This window comes from Rhineura floridana, chromosome 2, assembly GCF_030035675.1.
Source record: "Rhineura floridana isolate rRhiFlo1 chromosome 2, rRhiFlo1.hap2, whole genome shotgun sequence".
Classification (NCBI taxonomy): domain Eukaryota; kingdom Metazoa; phylum Chordata; class Lepidosauria; order Squamata; family Rhineuridae; genus Rhineura; species Rhineura floridana.
Window position 1 is genome coordinate 156980733 of NC_084481.1, and position 20679 is coordinate 157001411.

Sequence of the window (20679 nt, forward strand, 5' to 3'; positions counted from 1 at the left end):
AAGTAACATTATAAAAGGTACAAATCTGAAAGTGTACATTCATTACAAAGGAATGAAATTTTGGGTCAATTATGAAAGAGGTAAACAAACAAGCTGATTAGGTTGTCACACTGGTCACTGCGAGTTGCTTAACGCAAGTGAGCAGATCAAAGTAATTACTTTAGGAATCAAGTGTTGGGAAAAAAACACCCATACTTTATTTTAGAGGTAGCTAACGTGGTGCCCTCCAGATGTTGTTCGACAACTCCCATCAGCCACTGTCAGTACAGTCAATGGTCAAGCGACAATGGGAGTTGTAGTCCAGCAACAGCTGGAAAGCACCATGTTGACTCCCTCCTTATTTATTTCTCAGTTTTATTGAACCATTTTAATATTTTATGCCTACTTTAACCATTGGAAATCAACCCTGGTTTTACAAAGAGCAAGATGTAAATATTTTAATAATATTTAAGCCTGTCCTTCCGCAGGAACAATACTGCAGTGATGAACAGACTACAAAGAAATAATTTAACTTTGGAAATGGCCCAGCACACTAATTATGGTGTACACAGTTGTGTTGTGGGCATTCAATTACACTTGAATGAATTTATCATTTACACTGGCAGCAATTCTCAAGAGGAATGTTTGTTTGAAACAAGTTTTTTAAAGGTATGGGTGAAGAGTGTCAACTTTTAGAAGTCACTGTGCTGCTCTAGAACTAAAAAAAAATACTTTCAAAATTTAGAGTTAAAGGATTAAACTTTGCCCCGGGACTGCAGAACTGAAGAGGCACACTATGGCTTCTGCCATCAGCCAGGGGACAGTTTCCGGAACAACATCATGGCAAAACAGAGCAATCTGGCACCATTCGTCAGCCAAAAAAAGCATAGCTGCAGGGAGCTTGCTTATCCCACCCTTCCATGTGAGAAAGAACACTCTACTCCAACTGCCAGGTGCCTGGGACTACAGAAAAAAGCAGAAAGCACACTCTGGGCCCCATCCATCAGCCAAAGGAACAAGAGCCATCAACTGCTCTTCAAGTTTGAACACCAGCAAGAGAAGATCAGCCTGCAGCAAACTGAATACGACTGCTTGTAGCTTGCCACTTTGTTCTGGTCTTGAAGAACTGATCTCCCTCCTCTACCCTTTCCCCTAAGACACACAAGGGAGTTTTAGTTTACAAGCCTGATGGTGGGACCCGTCTCTCTCATTTTTTATTTGATGTCAGTCACCTTGGGAGACAACAGTTGTCTGACAAGCAGGATAAAAATACAGTATATAATAGAAGTCTAAGCTTGATCCAATGCAAGCACACAGACATTATCTTCTGCCTCAGGCTCAGAAGCATGCAGTCTCCACATATATGCTATTTTCAGACAACACTGGTATTTAGAACCTTTAGTTCTCTTTCTAACATGACTTATTTGAAAAAAGCATGCCAAAAACTCAATTGCCTAAAAAAAGTCAGTCTTAAATGAATGACTTGGATATTTTCTATAAATCCTAAGGGTAGTATTCAACTATCCTCTTGCACTACTACTACTACTATTTATTTATTGTTATTTAAATATTAGATTTATATCCCACCCTTCTTCCCAGTTAGAACCCAGGGCGGTAAGCGAAAGCACTAAAACCACTCTAGAACATCATAAAAACAGACTTTAAAATATATTAAAACAAAACATCTTTAAAAACATCTTTTTTAAAAAACTTTAAAGACATCTTTAAGAGCAATTCCATCACAGATGCAGACTGGGATAAGGTCTCAACTTAAAAGGCTTGTTGAAAGAGGAAAGACTGCAGTAGGTGCTGAAAATATAACAGAGATGGCATCTGTCTAATATTTAAGGGGAGAGAATTCCAAAGGGTTGCCAGTTGTATACCGGGCCCAATTCAAGGTGTTGGTTTTAACCTTTAAAACCCTATACGGTTCCGGCCCAGTTTATCTGAAGGAGCGCCTCCAGTATCACCAAATATGCCGAACAAGATCAGCCTCACAGGACCTTCTCTCGGTCCCACCGACTAAGACAACTAGGTTGGTGCGGACCAGGGAGAGGGCTTTTTCGATCGTGGCCCCCACCCTCTGGAACTTACTTCCCTTTGACCTTCGGCATGCCCCCCTCCCTGTTGACTTTTCGCCGAGCCTTGAAGACCTGGCTCTTCAGGCAGGCCTATGGGATCTCTGGGGTGGGTTAGGTTTTACACTGTATCAGCGTAAGATGGTCTTTAGATGAGATGTTATGACATTAATAATGTGATGATTATGTATATAAGGAGATTGTATTTTATATTGTATTTTATATTGTACGTCGCCCAGAGTGTCCGTTCAGTCGGACAGATGGGCGTCTGCTAAATAAAATTTTATTATTTTTTATTATTATTATTATTATTATTATTATTATAGGTGCCACTACACTAAAGGTCCGGTTCCTATGTTGTGCGGAAAGGACCTCCTGATATGATGGTATCTGCAGGAGGCCCTCACCTGCAGAGCACAGTGACTGACTGGGTATATAAGGGATAAGATGGTCTTTCAGGTATCCTGGTCCCAAATTGTATAGGGCTTTGTAAACCAAAACTAGAACCTTGAACTTAGTCTGGTAGCTAGTAGCCAGTGCAATTATTTCAGCAGCGGGGTGACATATTGGCAATAACCTGCCCCAGTGAGCAGTCTCGCAGACTCATTTTGCACCAGCTGCACCTTCCGGACCAACCTCAAGGGCAGCCCCACACCTCTTTAAAAACAGTTTAAAAAACTTTTTTAAAAAGGTTTAAAAACATATTAAAAAGCAATTCCAACACAGACGCAGACTGGGATATGGTCTCAACTTAAAAGACTTGTTGAAAGAGGAAAGTCTTCAGGAGGCACCAAAAAGATAACAGAGACAACGCCTGTCTAATATTTAAGGGGAAGGAATTCCAAAGGGTAGGTGCCACTACACTAAAAGTCCGCCTCCTATGTGGTGTGGAACGGACCTTCTGACAAGAGGTATCTGCAGGATGCTCTCACCTGAACAGCATAGAGATAGACTAGGTATATAAGGGGCAAGACAATATTTCAGGTATTCCAGTCCCAAGCTGTATTATATAGCCACGAGAGTAGGTATAAACTATAGCCAGCATGGATTTTTCACATTCTGCAATGTTAAATTGAAAATACCCCATGCCATTCTGATGCTTCCCATAAGCTCATTTCAAAACAAAACCTTACAAAGCTTATAGTCCTGAATTCAGAAACGCTTGCTTAACAACCCTCTAGGTTTTCATGGATTTACACAAAATAGAGATAATCAAGAGTTCAAAGTGTAAAACAAGAGAAAAACATCCAGACCTGTTGGACTTTTTTCTGTCAGTGGTCTCATAATTTGTTGAAATTAATTAAAAATCAACCATGTTCACAAAGTACCTGTAATCCCATTACTGACCTTGCCCCATACTCTGACCTTCATCTTCTGCAGTTTAAAAATTAAAAAAAATGCCTGGCTGATTTTTAATTAACATTGATTTTTAACATTGGAGTCAATGATAAGCATGGGCATGCTCAGTAAGAACCGTCAGTATTTTAAAAGCCAGACTCATAGCTGTTTGGCTTGGCTAATCAGGTGGCCACACCCACGCCAGACCTTTATTTCACTTTAGACAGTCATGGCTTCCTCCAAAGAATCCTAGGAAGCGTTGTTTGTGAAGCGTGCTGATAGCTGATAGGAGACTTGTATTTCCTTCACAGAGATACTATCACCAGAAGAGGGGTTGACAGTTAAACTACTGGCCACTGGAGCTCTGTCAAACAGTCAGTCCCTCTTCTGGGGATTGTAGCTGTGTGAGGGGAATAAGGTGTCTCCTAGCAACTCTCAGCATCCTTCACAAATGACACTTCCCAGGATTATTTGGGGAGGAAGCCATGACTGTCTAAAGAGAAATACAGGTCTGGTGTGGATGTGGCTAGTGACAGCTTTGGTTTAAATTTGGGTGGGAGACTACATGCGCTTGCTGTTGAATAAAAAGGTGGGGGAAACCCTGAAAAACAGTGATACTGTTCACAATGTTTTCCTTTGGAAAGGAAAGGGGATTTCCCTCTACCCAGTGCCTGCCCACCCAATCTCCTCCCCTTCCCCTTCCTCTCTACCCCTACCCTTCCTCCCCTTCTCTCCCCCTACACAAGGGGGTGGATTGGACTGTAAAAGACCAACCCAAATTGTGTTGGCATTTTGACAAATTTGGAGGGCAGTACAATATCTCAGAGAGGTCAGGTCTCCTGCTCCCCTACTGCATTCACTATAGCTGCCCAATTTCCCTACTTTTTAAAGTTTGATGGAAATATCTGGGCTATAGCTACATTCTTATACCACAAGGTTTTTTTTGCTTATTAGTGATAGGTCTTTGTACACCAAAACCAGAACCTTGAACTTGGCCCGGTACTCAATAGGCAGCCAGTGCAATTTGTTCAGCAATGGGGTGACATGTTGGTGATACCCTGCCCCAGTGAGCAACCGCACAGTCGCATTTTGCACCAGCTGCAGCTTCCGGACAAGCCTCAAGGGCAGCCCCACAAAGAGTTAATTACAGTAATCCAGCCTTGAGGTTACCCTGGTTTTGCACTAGTGGAACGCTTTCAACTAGCCATAAGGGCACTTCCCTCCCCCCACTTCACATGTGTTCCCTCCAATCTGTTCTGAGGTTCCTGCAACCCTCCATAGCAGATTTGGGGATGGTGCGTGCAGGGTAAGAAGAGGAGAGAAATCCATTTGCACTACTTGAAATTATTCCACTAGCACCAGAAGATAATTGAATAGCACCCTGAGAGTGTAAGTTTCATTTTAAAGTTTTTAACCCATATGGCTCTAAAGAAACTCTTCAAATCATGGCAATTTTGAAGCCTACAGCAACTTGTTTGAAACATGATCATCACTGCTGCTTTAAGGCCCCTCAATAGAAGAGGAGCAAACTCTTGGAACAGGGAGATATAAGAACAATAAGCAAAAACCAGTTTTCACATGACAGTTTGACTCTCAAGAAGAAAAGCCAATGTCAACCAGTTAATGTTTCCTGTGGGCCCAGGGTAGGGAACCTCAGGCCCAGGGACCAAATGTGGCCCTCCTGACCTCTCTGCCTGGCCCTCAGAGCTCTCCCCAAATCATGCCCTGCACTCCTTTAGGATGAAGGGCAGAATTTAATAAATAATTAAATAAATAAACAATATCCCCTCACAAGCCACATCCCTCTCAAGTGCTTTTGCCTGGCTGGAATGTGTCCTTGAACTACAATAATGCCTCTTGATTGCCTGTGTCTGTGTATATGTATAGAAACCTCTGACTTTTGCATGATTGGAAATGTAGCCTACTGCATAAGACTAAGGGCAACATCCTTTACCCATGCCATCACTGGTATGTGGCCCCAAAAAGGTTTCTCATGGGGGAATGCGGCCCTTGGTTTGCTCTACGCCAACTGTTTGGCAACAATGCAAAAGCTGGTGGAGACCCTTCCTAGAAAAACTGTATTGAAGGCAGACACCAAGTGACTTACTTTCCTGCTACATGGGCATTTTCAACATAGGCAACTGCTGCTTCCAATCCTTTCAGTTGAGCAACTGCATTGGAGTCTGTTACAAATTTTTTTATAAGTCCAAGATACTTGGACCATTCAGGGCTCTTCTCATCATTTATCTTCTCAAACAGCTTCAAGGCTTCTTCATAGCCATTTATCCTTGCCTTCCACAACTAGGAATAGAACAGAAAGGTATCAATGAGGCTTCTGCTTAACTGAATTGAGCCTAAATTGAACAAGATATTAACTCTTCAAATAATGATTTTTCTCTTAGTTACAACAATAAAAGTAGCACAAAAACCATCATCTAAATTTTTCCTATAGCTACTCATGTATTTATTGTTTTGTTTATTTCATTTATATACTGGCTGCCAAGCAAGGTAGTTTACAATTGAGAATGTTAGAAAAACAAAACAAACATATTCTCAGGCCAACTTCAGGAGCTGATGGTACGAGTTCCCTGGCCTCAGCTTCCTTGCTTCTCAACAGAATAGAAACACATAGGCATACTTCTGTATTTCTCTGTGGCCTCAAGAACTAATTTCAAGAGTAATCCTCAAATTAGCCATGGCTGAAGGTACAGCCACATGCTATGCAAGTCAGTGAGCAAACTGGTGTTTCATTTGAGAAACTATGCAGTAGAATATCAACCATCTTGGATAATTACACAAAAAGATTCACAAGACATTTAGAAGTTACCAATTAACATGTTTGCCAGCTAAAGTATATGCATATACTCCAAACATAAGACAGGTCAAGGCAAGAAACTGTCTAGAAAAAATTATGCCAGATCTTAACAAGAGGGATGGCTTAGATGCTTGCTTGCTTATTATAATAGATTATGAAACTTGGGAGCGAGGGGGAGGGCAGTATAACACAAACTAGCCTCATTTTACGCAGAAGTACAGGAGGAAACTGATCACACACCAAAATAAGATATGATGATAATCATGGGGGACTGGAATGCAAAAATAGGGAACAGAGAAGAACTAGGAATTGTGGGGAAATGGGGCTTAGGTGACAGAAATGAAGCAGAAGAAAGACTTATTGAATTCTCTGAAGCCAATGATTTGTTTCTTGCCAACACATTTTTTGAGCAACCAAAAAGACGACTGTACACGTGGACATCACCAGATGGTCAATATAGGAATCAAACTGATTATATAATTGGAAACAGAAGATGGAGAAGTTCCATACTTTCAGCAAAAACAAGACCAGGAGCAGACTGCGGTACAGATCATGAAATAATCGTATCGAAAATCAGAGTAAAGCTAAAGAACAACAAAGCAATCATAATGCCAAAATACAATTTAAATAACATCCCAGAGGAATATAAAGATCAAATAAGGAACAGGTTTGAGGCTTTAAACTTGACAGAGAACCAGAAGAACTATGGACTGAAGTCAGAGACATTATCACGGAAGAATGCAAAAAGACAATACCTCTTGTTAAAAAGAGAGAAAGACCTCAATGGATGACTGAAGAAACTCTTAAAATGGTTAAAGAGAGAAGGAAAGCAAAAGCAAAAGGAGACAGAAACACAGTCAGAACCCTAAATGCGACTATACAACGACTAGTACGTAGGGACACAGAAAACTATTACAATAGTTATTGTACAGAAATAGAAAAGGACAACAAAATGGGAAGAACAAGATCCCTATTCCAAAAGAGTAGAGAAATGAAAGGGAAATTTAAACGAAGAGTAGGGACGTTGAATAATCAACAGGGGAACACACACTTGACTGACCGAGATGAAAGAAAAGGAAGATGGAAGCAATACACTTCTATAAAAGAGATGACAAGGTGACAGATTCATTCACTCATATAAAAGAACTCTATAAAAGAGATGACAGAATGACAGATTCATTCACGGAGGAACCATATGATGAAGAACCAGAAATTTTAGAATGTGAGGTGAAAGCTGCTCTTAAAATACTTGGAAGAAACAAATCCCCAGAAACAGATGGCATATCAATAGAGTTGCTACAAGTTACTGAGACTGAATCTGTCCAAAGTTTGACAAACATTTGTCAACAAATATGGAAAGCTAAACAATTGCCCACAGACTGGAAGTGTTCAATATACATCCCAATTCCAAAGAAAGGGGATCCCAGAGAATGCAGTAATTATCGAACTATTGCCTTAATATCCCATGCAAGTAAAATAATGCTCAAGATTCTACAACAAAGGCTATTACCATATACGGAGCGAGAAATGCCAGACATCCAAGCTGGATTTAGAAAGGGAAGAGGCACCAGAGATCATATCGCTAACATACGTTGGATAATGGAATGGACCAAGGAATTTCAGAAGAAAATCACCCTGTCCTTTATAGACTACAGCAAAGCCTTTGACTGTGTAGATCATGAAAAACCATGGAATGCTTTAAAAGAAATAGGGGTGCCACAGCATCTGATTGTCCTCATGCGCAACCTATACTCTGGACAAGAGGCTACTGTAAGGACAGAATATGGAGACACTGATTGGTTCCCCATCGGAAAGGGTGTGAGACAGGGGTGTATTTTATCACCCTATTTGTTTAATCTGTACGCAGAACATATCATATAGAAAGCAGGATTGGACCAAGATGAAGGAGGTGTGAAAATTGGAGGGAGAAATATCAATAATTTAAGATATGCAGATGATACCATACTCTTAGCAGAAACCAGTAATGATTTGAAACGAATGCTGATGAAAGTTAAAGAGGAAAGCACAAAAGCAGGACTACAGCTGAACGTCAAAATGACTAAAGTAATGACAACAGAAGATTTATGTAACTTTACAGATGACAATGAGGACATTGAACTTGTCAAGGATTATCAATTCCTCGGCACAGTCATTAACCAAAATGGAGACAATAGTCAAGAAATCAGAAGAAGGCTAGGACTGGGTAGGGCCGCTGTGAGAGAACTAGAAAAGGTCCTCAAATGCAAAGATGTATCACTGAACACTAAAGTCAGGATCATTCAGACCATGGTATTCCCGATCTCTATGTATGGATGTGAAAGTTGGACAGTGAAAAAGGCAGATAAGAGAAAAATCGACTCGTTTGAAATGTGGTGCTGGAGGAGAGCTTTGCGCATACCATGGACTACGAAAAAGACAAATAATTGGGTGTTAGAACAAATTAAACCAGAACTGTCACTAGAAGCTAAAGTGATGAAACTGAGGTTGTCATACTTTGGATACATCATGAGAAGACATGAGTCACTAGAAAAGACAATAATGCTGGGGAAAACAGCAGGGAGTAGAAAAAGAGGAAGGCCAAACAAGAGATGGATTGATTCCATATAGGAAGCCACAGACCTGAACTTACAAGATCTGAGCAGGGTGGTTCATGACAGATGCTCTTGGAGGTCGCTGATTCATAGGGTCGCCATAAGTCGCAATCGACTTGAAGGCACATAACAACAACAACAACAAGCCTCATTAACGCTATTGAAAAATAAAAACATTTAGTCTGGAGTATTCAGCTTCTGCTAAAAACAAAATAGAACTAAAATATTTGAGTAATGAATTCAGGACAGAACTCAGAAAAACTGAATATAACCAGAATGCAAACTTTATGTATTTATAACTGACGCACAATGATGTTAGGAAAAAATCCTCTTAGAGGTTCATGCAAGAGCAAAGGACTTTTGTAATAAAAGAGGTATCAAAGGCCAAATTTTTCAGCTCTATCAAACCTCTGTTGAGATGCAGAAAAGACCTTTGTATCTATTCTAGGTTGAGAAATGTGGGACTATGGAAAGATAGAGAAGGTGGCTGGTTGCTCACTCTACTTTTCTCCTCCCTTTTGTGGGGCTTCCAGGAGATTTTTTTCTAACTCATACAGTCAAATAGACCAGAGGAGTCACATTAGTAAATAAATAAATTAAGGAAGAATCACTAATGAGACACTCTCCCTCAGTTTTTATGCCCAGAGACTTACGCACTTCTATCCGCTCTTATCCTCTTATCTTCCTGAATATCATCTATGATTACATTAAAAAAGCTTTTTGCAGTTCAAAAGGAAGGTCTTTACTCCTCCAACTGCCATCATGATGCATAACACAAAGAGCCGGACATAACATAGCAAGAAAAGATTTGGAAAAAATTAGGACAATTTTTTTTAATACTTGTATTTATTAGTAATTTTAATGGTTTATAACATTTAAACAGCTTAGAGATTTTTGAAGTTTGTATATAAATCTTAACAGAAAAAAATAAAAATGAATTTGAAGCACAATGACCAGTGTGATCGGCAATCCACCTAGCTATAGTCAGTGGTTTGAAGTGATTTCTTGCACATGATGGCTTAACAACATTGTGCTTGAAACTGTGACAGCACTTACGAGTCTCCACCGTTATGTGTTGCCACCTAAGCATATGAGGCAAGATTTGTGTTAAGTCCACATCATTGTCACTTTAAGAATGGGGACAAAAAAGTGAAGATTAAAAAGTAGTTGGAAAAAACGAATTATCTGAAGAAGAAGTGAAGTGACACTTGGGAGTGCTACAGCAAAAGAAGTCACTACTGTGGTTGTTTGTGCAGAGAAGCAGTGGCTTTGGACCCTCGACCCATATACCAAAAGCTACTATGTATGAGGAAGAGGGACAGTCTTCCAGAACTTGCCAGATTGATCCCAACCCAAAGGAGTCAAGCACATGCAGGACTGCTCCTAATCAACAAAGAAGAACTTGTATTATTCTGTTCTCAAAAGGCCACTGAAAACACATTTCAGATCTTTCAATACAGGTAACATGTAGCCGCCCAGAGAGGGAAAAACCAGTTATTAAGTCAAAATGATCTTACCTTGTGTTCACATTTCTGATCAATGGGTAATTTCATCCACTCGCTATCATCCCCCATGATGCTTCAGCTTTTAAGTTAGAGGAATTCCTAGGAAGGAAAAAATCTAATTAATTTACTGAAAGACGGAAGTGAGCTTGCATATAATTAAAGGATCTGATAGAAGCTGCAGCTTAGAAAACCACACCAGCTGATTGGGTGACCTTGGGCCAGTCAAAATCCCTCAGCCTAACCTACATCAAAGGGTTGCTGTGAGGATAAAATGGGAAGAGGGAGAACTGTGTATGCTACCTTGAGCTCTTTGGAGGAAAAGTAGATTATCAATGTAGTAATACTTAAATAAATATTCAAATTATTCTGCCTAGCATAATTGTCTTTGCATAGAACCGTATTTTTTGTAAGGCCAGAAAGAATTGAAGGAAGTAAGACGGGGCAAGTACTAGGAGCATGAGAGAAAGTTTGAAACAGTATAGCTAACACGATCTATGAGCATGTCGCACTGCAATGAATAAACATACAAAAAAAGCAGCAACAAGTCAACAGGCAGATTCTTCTTGTTGCATGTGTGACAGGGCTGAAACTGGGCTGAGATATGAATTATGCTTTAGTTCTTGGCAAATGCCCTCCTTTTTTTTAATTGCAGATACCAACTATATTTGTTACTCATGAGAAACACATTATTTGAGTATCACCATCACTAATGCATATGAGACTTGCCCCTGATATTCCAGGAAGCTCAAATAGCTTCGCACAGATTCATCTAGTGATGTAGGTCAGAAAATTTTCTGAGCAAAATTTTCCAAACCAGAAATTCTTCTAGTGCTGTATTTTTCCATGGAAAATTTTCCATTTCATAAGTTCATTAGTAACAATAAATGGACCACCAACTGTATCCATTTGACAGTTTCAAATCTTTTAGCTTTGTTTACAAAAAAAAGTAAAACATGCTAACTTAGATAACTCTTGAGATCAGAAAATTTCCCAATATAAACGTGAAGCTTTTCCTGAAAATTTCCCAATACAAAATTTTTCAGAAAACCCACATCAGTGGATTCATCCAAGAGTACTTTCACAACTGCCAAGGCAGACTGGCATCACTACAACATTAGTAGATTAACTTGATCTATTGCTACACATCAAAATCTTTCCTAGCTCCTGGCATCACTTCTCCCAGTAGCCATACCACATTATCTACTTTCCATCCTTTCTGAACAAGCATTTACTGCCTCCATTTTTGCAAGTCTATTTCCCATTCCTTCCAGCTGAAACTCCCTACTTAACTCTCAGATTCTCTGGATTACATTGCAGCCATTCTTCTTGGTTTCCTCTTGGTTCCCCTCCTTTGTTCCTGCAAACCAGAGTAGAGTACCAGGGAGATAAATGTGGCTCATACTAGAGTTTGATTATTTTTTATGTACCCTTACATGCATCTTTTCTATGAAAGAGTTCACAACCGCAATCAATGACCCAGAAGACTGCCCAATCAAAAGTACTTAGTTTAGATAGTTGTTGTATTTATATCCCATTTTTCAGCCTAGATGGGCTCCTAAAGCAGCTTACAATACATGTGCATACAAAAATTGCAAGTACTACAAGCATAAACATCCAGTCTCTGGCAAATTGATTATATTGTCCAAGATTCCAAGCAGTTCCCTCCAAATGGAATAGACAAAAGGAGCTGCCAACAGACTAAGAGTCTGGCTGATAATGAAGATGCTAGGCTGCAGAAACAGGACTTCCACTGATCTTCAGACACCTCTGGTCCTTGGCAGTTGTTGATTACATCACCCAGGTTCCAGGCTTTTCCTTTCTGACAGAGGGGACACAAACTGGTGTAGAGGAATTCAGGAGCTGGTTGATGTTTTCGCTGCAAGCAAACTGGGAAGGATCTAAGCAGTTTCAATCAAACTGTTGCTTGCATGCTCTCTCTCTAGCAAGGTCACACAAAAAATACTAAACAAAGCAAAGCTCCTCAAATAGGCAAAAAAAAAGTACAATGCAGAAGAACATAAACATAAGAAGAGCCTGCTGGATCAGGTCAATGACCCATGTAATCCAGCATCCTCTTGTCACAATGGCCAACTGGATGCCTATGGGAAGCCTGAAAGCAGGACCTGAGCACACAAAAAAAGCACTTTTCCCATTTGGGATTCCCAGCAACCGACATTCATGCTGTCCCCCACAGTGGAGGTAGAACATAGCCGTTGTGGCTACTACACACTGATAGCCTTATTCTCCATGAATCTGTCCAATCCTCTTTAAAGTTGGTAGTCATCAATACTTCTTGTGGGAATGAATTCCAGAGTTTAATTATGTGCCACATGAAGGACTTTCTTTTGTCTGTCTTGAATCTTCCAACATTCAGCTTCATTGGATGTCCCCAACTTCTTGTGTTATGAGAGGGAAATTTTTTCCCCCTCTATCCACCTTCTCCACACCATTCATAATTTTATACACTTCCTTCATGTCTCCTCTTACTCACCTTTTCTCTAAACTAAAGTCTCCAATGCTGCAACCTTTCCTCACAGGGGAGTCGCTCCATCCCCTGATCATTTTGGTTACCCTTTTCTGAATCTTTTCCAACTCTACAATATCATTTTGATATGAGGCCACCCAAACTGTATCTAGTATTCCAAGTGCAGTCACACTATATGTACACTGCACATATACAGGTTGCTTTTGGTCTGTTCAGACAGGAAGCACCATGAGTTTAGATGCTTATTAGATCCCTAAGAACTCTTAACTTTAAAAAAAAAACTTAAAAGTTGCTTAGAAACAGTCTCCTCTCCTCAGAAAGCTCTTCAGCAATGTTTTGTTCTTGTCCAAACAGAAAGCGATAGAAATTCTCTTGTCAAAGTTGCTAGAGGGAAATGCCTTCCTAGAAGAAGGGGGGGCAGTTCTAGTATCTAATTATGTATTTTGCATAATGCAATGCCATTACATATGCATAAAGGTACACTTGCATTCAAGCTGAAAGTTAAGTGGTGCATTTGGCTTATACAACTGCATCTCATTATGTGGGAAAATGCCTGCACTGGTTTTCTTCCAGGAAGGTGTTTCCCTCTGGCAGCTTTGACCAAAGAGGATCTCCACTACTTTCCATTTGGGCAGAAACAAAACACTGCTGAGAACAGACTGGACTTCTCATTGCAACTTCCAAATGCTTAAGAATAAGCTATGAGGGGCTAGAACCCAAGTTATCAAAACAATTCTGTCTACCGTGTACGTAAACAAATATACCTCAGAGGGTTTGGTTTTAACTATTTCTTCTCTGGACCTACCAATTAAAAGTAACCTATATCATATGAACAAAACTTTAAGTTTGGGGCTCCAAAGGAATAAAATAGGCTATCACCAGTAGGGAGCCACACACTTGCTGTACTTTCAGTACACTGCTTCTATGGATACTGGTCAAATTTGACTTTACAAAGGATACATAAACCCAGTTTCTACTGTCAACACACTAGCAATGTCACCAATACAGTGCCTATAGAGGACGCAATGAAAGGGCAAAATATGCTTTAATTACACCATTTCCCACTTCTATTTAGCAGATGCCAAAGTGACAGCAATCTTCCTTCAGAAGCATTTAGATACAGCACTAATGTTCTGTGTTATCATGGAACATAGTTAACTGGGCTCTCCTTCAGTCCACTAAAGTTCTTTTTAGATATTCTGAAACACATCCAACTCTGTAAGATTATTCCAAGACACATGCATTTGAATATGGTATGGTATTTTAACATACTAGAAAGCACACTTCTTGGAGCCAATACGTTACCAAATTAATCAAGTCAGCATCAGACTGCTAAAGGCCAAACTCAGTTTATGATGCATAATACATAGCCAGTTATTGTCACTAAATCAACTGTACTTTTAATCCAACTAACGTTTTACTGTCCGCACTAGCATCTTTACTTTTCTACAGGCTAGTCCACTGAAGCCTAGTTCATTCAGCTGGTGGTGTGCAATTTCACAGTTCTCTACTTCTTCACTTAGCACTGCTGCACCAACATGCCATGACCCCATACTAGCCCCAGGGACCAGGGACTGCTGCTGTGCAATAACTGAAAGGGCTGCTATCAACTGGTGGAAATTTATCACAAACAGCTCCTGGGACTGCAAGCCAGTGGTGTCCTAAAAGAGCAGATTAAAAAGGGTTTTATGCAAGACTGCTTACAGTCATTTAGGGAGTCGCACACATTTTAAAAGTGACACTCTACTGGTGCTTCGAGGTCGCTTCTTATGTTCTTGGGCTGAGCCCTGGCGGTAAACAAAGACCTGGCATGAGTTTTGGCAACTCTGTTTCAAATATAAAGGGGAGTGTGTAGAGGAAGAGTAGGAGAGCAGAGATATAGATGTGGCACCTGCCAAACTTTGCTCAATGCTGGTTGGGCAGTCTGTGCAGAGCCAGTTTGGGAAAAAGCAATTTGTTTTGTCTTTCTAATTCAGCCTTGTAAATAATCCCACAAAAGTTACTAGCCTGCAACAATTTTTACTAGCCTACTGGGGACTGGCAGAGGAGGGACAGTATGTTCTGCCCTCCTGCAGCAGCTCACTGCATTTCTGCGACAGGCACTTAGGAAGGTGCTTGTCTCCCCTAGCAGCCCACATGCTTGCTCTGCTCGGAGCAGAGAAAGAATGCAGTGCTCCACCTTTCTGACACCAGCCAACTCACTTGCATTGCAGTTCCTTGCTGCCTCTGGATACCCAGGCTAGTGCTTAAATACAAGGATGTTCTAACCAATCTGGAACGGAAGCCAGCAATAAAAGACTCCAGCTGTAACATACGATTGTTCATGTTCCATTGAAGTCTACATCAGCTTTCAGAAACACAAACCACAAGTGTTTTCTATTTTTGGGCTTGGCTTTCTCTCTACTTTTTAATTTCTACAATCCCACAACTTTAAAATGTGTATTTTCTAAAAAAATTAAAAAATATTAAAGTTATTTAGGTTTTTTGTTATCTATAGTTTATTAGGGTTTTCACCTTACTACAATACAACAGTACAATCCCTTATTCCACTCCCCTCCCAGCGCCCCTCCCTCCCTCTGCCTCATGTCCTTTTTAGTTACAAATGACTTAACATTTCTGCTGTTCAACACATTATATGAGCATGTGCATCCAAACACTGTATAAGGGTTAGGATAAATGAATGTTGAGTTGGTCCCAGTTAAAAAACAATTAAGTTGGAGAAGTTTCCATCCCTGTCTTGTGCCTCCCACTTCTTGTAAACATATTGGCAGACACACTTCCATCTTGTCCCAACAGGTTTAATAGGAAAAAGGGTTCTACCAGCTTTTCAGCAGAACACACTTAGCAAGGCCACATACACGTTACCAGTCTTATCCATCTTCTATGGACAGTTTAAAAGGCTAGGTTAAGTTGGTAAAGTACCAGTCAATTAGTTATACTGAATCACTTCGTGCATGTACTGAAGCCTCATAAGATAGTCAATATTATGTCAGATAGTATCTCTGAACAGTAATCTGAGCACCACTCAGTGATTTCAACATCAGCTCCAATACATCCAAAACTTCCTATGCATTCTCTATCACTTATGAAATAATGCATAAAACAATTCAACATTATCTAGAACAGTTACAGAGATCTTACTATACAGCCACGAGAGTGACTATATACTATAGCCAGCATGGATTTTTTGCATTCTGCAATGTTAAATTGAAAATACCTCCATGCCACTCTGATGCTTCCCATAAGCTCATTTCAAAACAAAACCTTACAAAGCTTATAGTCCTGAATTCAGAAACGCTTGCTTAACAACCCTCTAAATTGATACACAAAACAGTCAGAGAGAATTGAGAGTTCAAAGTGTAAAAAGGGAGTTTTTTCTGTCAGAGTTCTCGTAATTTGTTGAAATTAATTAAAAATCAGCCATGTTCAGAGTACCTATATCCTATTACTGACATTCACTCATACTCTGACCATCTTCTGCAGCTTAAAATTTTTAAAAATGCCTAGTCGATTTTTAATTAATTTAAGAAATTTAGTATTGGAGTCAATGATGACGGGCATGCTCAGTAACAACCAACTAAAACTGTACTTAAAGCCAGACTCACAGCTGCTTGGCTAGGCTAATCAGGGGGCCACACCTATGCCAGACCTTTATTTCACTTTAGATAGTCATGGCTTCCCCCAAAGAATCCTGGGACATTTAATTTGTGAAGGGAGCTGAGAGTTGTTAGGAGACTCCTATTCCCCTGACAGAGCTCCAGTAGCCAGAGTGGTTTAACAGTCAGCTGCTCTGATTGAAGCTCTGTGAGGGGAACAGGGCATCTCCTAGCAATTCTCAGCACCCTTCACCAACTTTCCAGTATTCTTTGGGAGAAGCCATGACTGTCTAATGTGAAATTGTGGATGTGGCTAGGGACAGCTTTGGTTTAAATGTGGGTGGGAGAATAAAAAGATGAGGTAAACATTGAAAAACAATGATACTGTTTACGATGTTTTCCTTTTGGAAAAGAAAGAGGCCTCCCCTCTGCCCACCCACCCAATCTCCTCCCTCCCCCTCCTCTCCCAAACCCTCCCCCAGGTCAGTCTCACTTATCCTAAGCATGATTGCACAGGAGTAAACTCAAAAAGCATGCAAATGATCAAACCTCCCTTCCCTGCCTCCTCCATCTCCCTTCCTTCATCTCTCCCCTCCCAATCCCCTCCTTGCCCACCCGTCCTTCCTCTCCCCTCCCTTCCTCCTTCCATTTCCTCTCCCCTTCCCTCCTCCTCCCCATGGTCAGTTTTACCCATTCAAACCATGACTGTACAGGAGTAAATCCCATTGAACTAAAGCATGCAAATGATCACTCACCTTTCTCTCTCCTTTCCCTTCAGACTCCTCTGCCCACTCCAGCCCTCCCTCCTGCCATGGTCAGTTTTAACTATCATAAATCCCACTGACATCAATAAACATGCAAATGATCAAACCTGCCCTCCTCCACCCCTCCCCCTCCTGCCTACTCCCCTTCCTCTCCTCCCCTTCCTCCTCCTCCCCATCCCCTGTGGTCAGTTTCACCTATCCTAAGCACGATTGTGGCACATTCATTCAGGTATCATGAACCACCAGAAATTTTAGAATGTGAGGTGAAAGCTGCTCTTAAAATACTTGGAAGAAACAAATCCCCAGAGACAGATGGCATAGCGATAGAGTTGCTACAAGCTTCTGAGACTGAATCTGTCCAAATTTTGATAAAAAATTGTCAACAAATATGGAAAACTAAACAATGGCCCACAGACTGGAAGCGTCCAATATACATCCCAATTCCCAAGAAAGGGGATCCCAGGGAATGCAGTAATTATTGAACTATTGCTTTAATATCTCATGCAAGTAAAGTAATGCTCAAGATTCTACAACAAAGGCTCTTAACATATATAGAGTGAGAAATGCCAGACGTTCAAGCTGGATTAGAAAGGGAAAAGGCACCAGAGATCATATTACCAACATTTGTTGGATAATGGAATCGACCAAGGAATTTCAGAAGAAAATCACCCTGTGCTTTATAGATTACAGCAAAACCTTTGACTGTGTAGATCATGACAAACCATGGAATGCTTTAAAAGAAATAGGGGTGCCACAGCATCTGATTGTCCTGATGCACAACCTATACTCTGCGCAAGAGGCTACTATAAAGACAGAATATGGAGAAACCGATTGGTTCTCCATCGGAAAGGGTGTAAGACAGGGGTGTATTTTATCACCCTGTTTATTTAATCTATGCGCAGAACATATCATACGGAAAGCAGAATTGGACCACGATGGAGGTGCGAAAATTGGAGGGAGAAATATCAATAATTTAAGATATGCAGATGATACCATACTACTAGCAGAAACCAGTAACGATTTGAAATGAATGCTGATGAAAGTTAAAGAGGAAAGCACAAAAGCAGGACTACAGCTGAACGTCAAGAAGACTAAAGTAATGACAACAGAAGAGTCATGTAACTTTAAAGTTGACAATGAGGACCCTGAACTTGTCAAGGATTATTAATACCTTGGCACAGTCATTAACCAAAATGGAGACAAGAGTCAAGAAATCAGAAGAAGGCTAGGACTGGGTAGGGCAGCTATGACAGAACTAGAAAAGGTCCTCAAATGCAAAGATGTATCACTGAACACTAAAGTCAGGATCATTCACACCATGGAATTCCTGATCTCTATGTACGGATGTGAAAGTTGGACAGTGAAAAAAGCAGATAGGAGAAAAATCAACTCATCTGAAATGTGGTGTTGGAGGAGAGCTTTGCGGATACCATGGACTGCGAAAAAGACAAATAATTGGGTGTTAGAACAAATTAAACCAGAACTGTCACTAGAAGCTAAAACGATGAAACTGAGGTTATCATACTTTGGACACATCATGAGAAGACATGATTCACTAGAAAAGCCAATAATGCTGGGAAAAACAGAAGGGAGTAGAAAAAGAGGAAGATCAAACAAGAGATGGGTTGATTCCATAAACGAAGCCACAGACCTGAACAGGGTGATTCACGACAGATGCTGTTGGAGGTTGATTCATAGGGTCGCCATAAGTCATGGTCGACTTGAAGGCATATACAACAACAAGAATGATTGCAGGGGAGTAAATCCCATTGTGCAGCATGCTCCACGAGCTAGGGGGAGCCCCAGCTGACAAAGCGTCAAGGCAAGTTAAGCAGCAGAGCGAATAGAGGGTAAGTAGCTCCCATTTATTTCATTATTTAATTGAATTAAAACTGCTCAGAGCAATAAGTAATAAGGGCAGCCTAAGGTCACCCTGATCTAGGAGCCAAATCCTGAAAGAACCTATATCTTAGGAGACAGATCCTAGGAGAAGGAAGCCTATAGAAAGCTAGTGTTCAACACCACCCTAGCAGGAAAGCTTCAGGGGACACTGTAAACAAGGCTAAATTCCAGTCGGAGAGAAGGGGAAAAAGGAAACTCCACCAATACATACAGGGAGAGAGTCAGCTCAGTCCTTGCTAAAAAGGGCAGCTTTAGCCTTCCTGAAACACAACCACAAGCTCTGTTTCCCTTGGTTAAAGAAAGGTCAGACTGTTCTAGGTGGGAAAACAACAAACAAAAAAGACTTGCATCAAGGCCCCAGCTGACAAAGCGTCAAGGCGAGTTAAGCAGCAGAGCGAGTTCGGCAGCAGGGCTAGGAGGCCAGGGCCCCCCACTCTGCCCGTCTGTTCCCTGACCTCAACTAAACCGCAGTTTCCAACCCATAGACGTAATAAACCTTAAAGAAAGCTATGCAGGTAAGAAGCCAGCAGGCGTGTGGAGGCTTTCCAGTGTTTTGCACCGCCTGCAGCATGTACGACTATCTGCCTGCTGGACAGAAGTCATGGGTGTGCGTGCAATGAGCTCCTGGCTCTCCGGGAACAACTTCATTTCCTTGAGGCCAAGGTGGCGGACCTGGAAAAGCTGAGAGAGGCAGAGAGGTGTGTGGAGGAGGCCTTCAGGGACGTTATAGCTGTGTCCCACTCCAATGATGATAGCTCTTCTGCTATCATGGAGAACAATGGTCTCGGGGAAGGAGAGCATCCAGCTGAGGAAGAGGGAAACGATCCCTTAGAAGGGACCCATTCCTTGGGGGATGAGCAGCTATCCTCTCGTGCCGAGGATATATCTCCAGGGGCTGGAGGGATCCTTGTAGTGGGTGATTCGATCATTAGGAACATAGACAGTGGGGTGTGTGATGGGCGTGTAGACCGCAAGGTGTTTTGCCTGCCTGGTGCGAAGGTTGCGGATATTGCCCGTCGTTTAGATAGTTTGGTAGACAGTGCTGGGGAGGAGTCAGTGGTCGTGGTGCACATTGGCACCAATGACATGGGGAAATGTAGCCGTGAGGTCCTGGAAGCAAAATTTAGGTTGCTAGGTAGGATGCTGAAAGCCAGGACCTCCAAGGTGGCTTTCTCTGAAATGCTACCGGTTCCACGCGCAGGACCAGCCAGACAGGCCCAGCTTTGCAGTCTCAATGCGTAGATGAGACGATGGTGTCGGGTGGAAGGGTTTGGATTTGTTAGGCACTGGGGAACATTTTGGGACAAGCCGGGCCTGTACAAAAGGGACGGGCTCCACTTGAACCAGAATGGAACCAGACTGCTGGCACTTAAAATTAAAAAGGTGGCAGAGCAGCTTTTAAACTGACTGAGGGGGGAAACCCGACAGGAGCTGAGGAAGGTCCGGTTCGGAATAAACCTCCCCCCTGGGATAAAAACCAAAGAAATGATGAGAAAAGGGGTAGGCCTAGAAGTAGGCATTGTGAGAGCAGGGGCACAGGATATAAATTCAGAAGAGCAAAATTACCACAGGCCAAACCACAAGTGCCAAAGACGCTTGAAGAGAGACACTGCTTACAAGTGCCTG

The 20679-nt window shown here is 41.3% G+C and overlaps 1 protein-coding gene across 5 annotated transcripts in view; it reads right to left on the reverse strand.

Moving 5' to 3' along the window:
• Positions 1-20679, reverse strand: part of CKAP5 (cytoskeleton associated protein 5) — a 119218-nt gene that overhangs the window by 78577 nt on the left and 19962 nt on the right. For all 5 annotated transcript variants that reach the window (XM_061610911.1, XM_061610912.1, XM_061610913.1 and 2 more), the window contains exons 2-3: positions 10319-10405; positions 5503-5696 (exon numbers count right to left, since the gene is read on the reverse strand). In XM_061610911.1, coding sequence (XP_061466895.1) covers positions 5503-5696; positions 10319-10375 — 251 coding nt within the window. In that variant the 5' untranslated portion in view covers positions 10376-10405. The remainder of the gene's footprint in view (positions 1-5502; positions 5697-10318; positions 10406-20679) is intronic.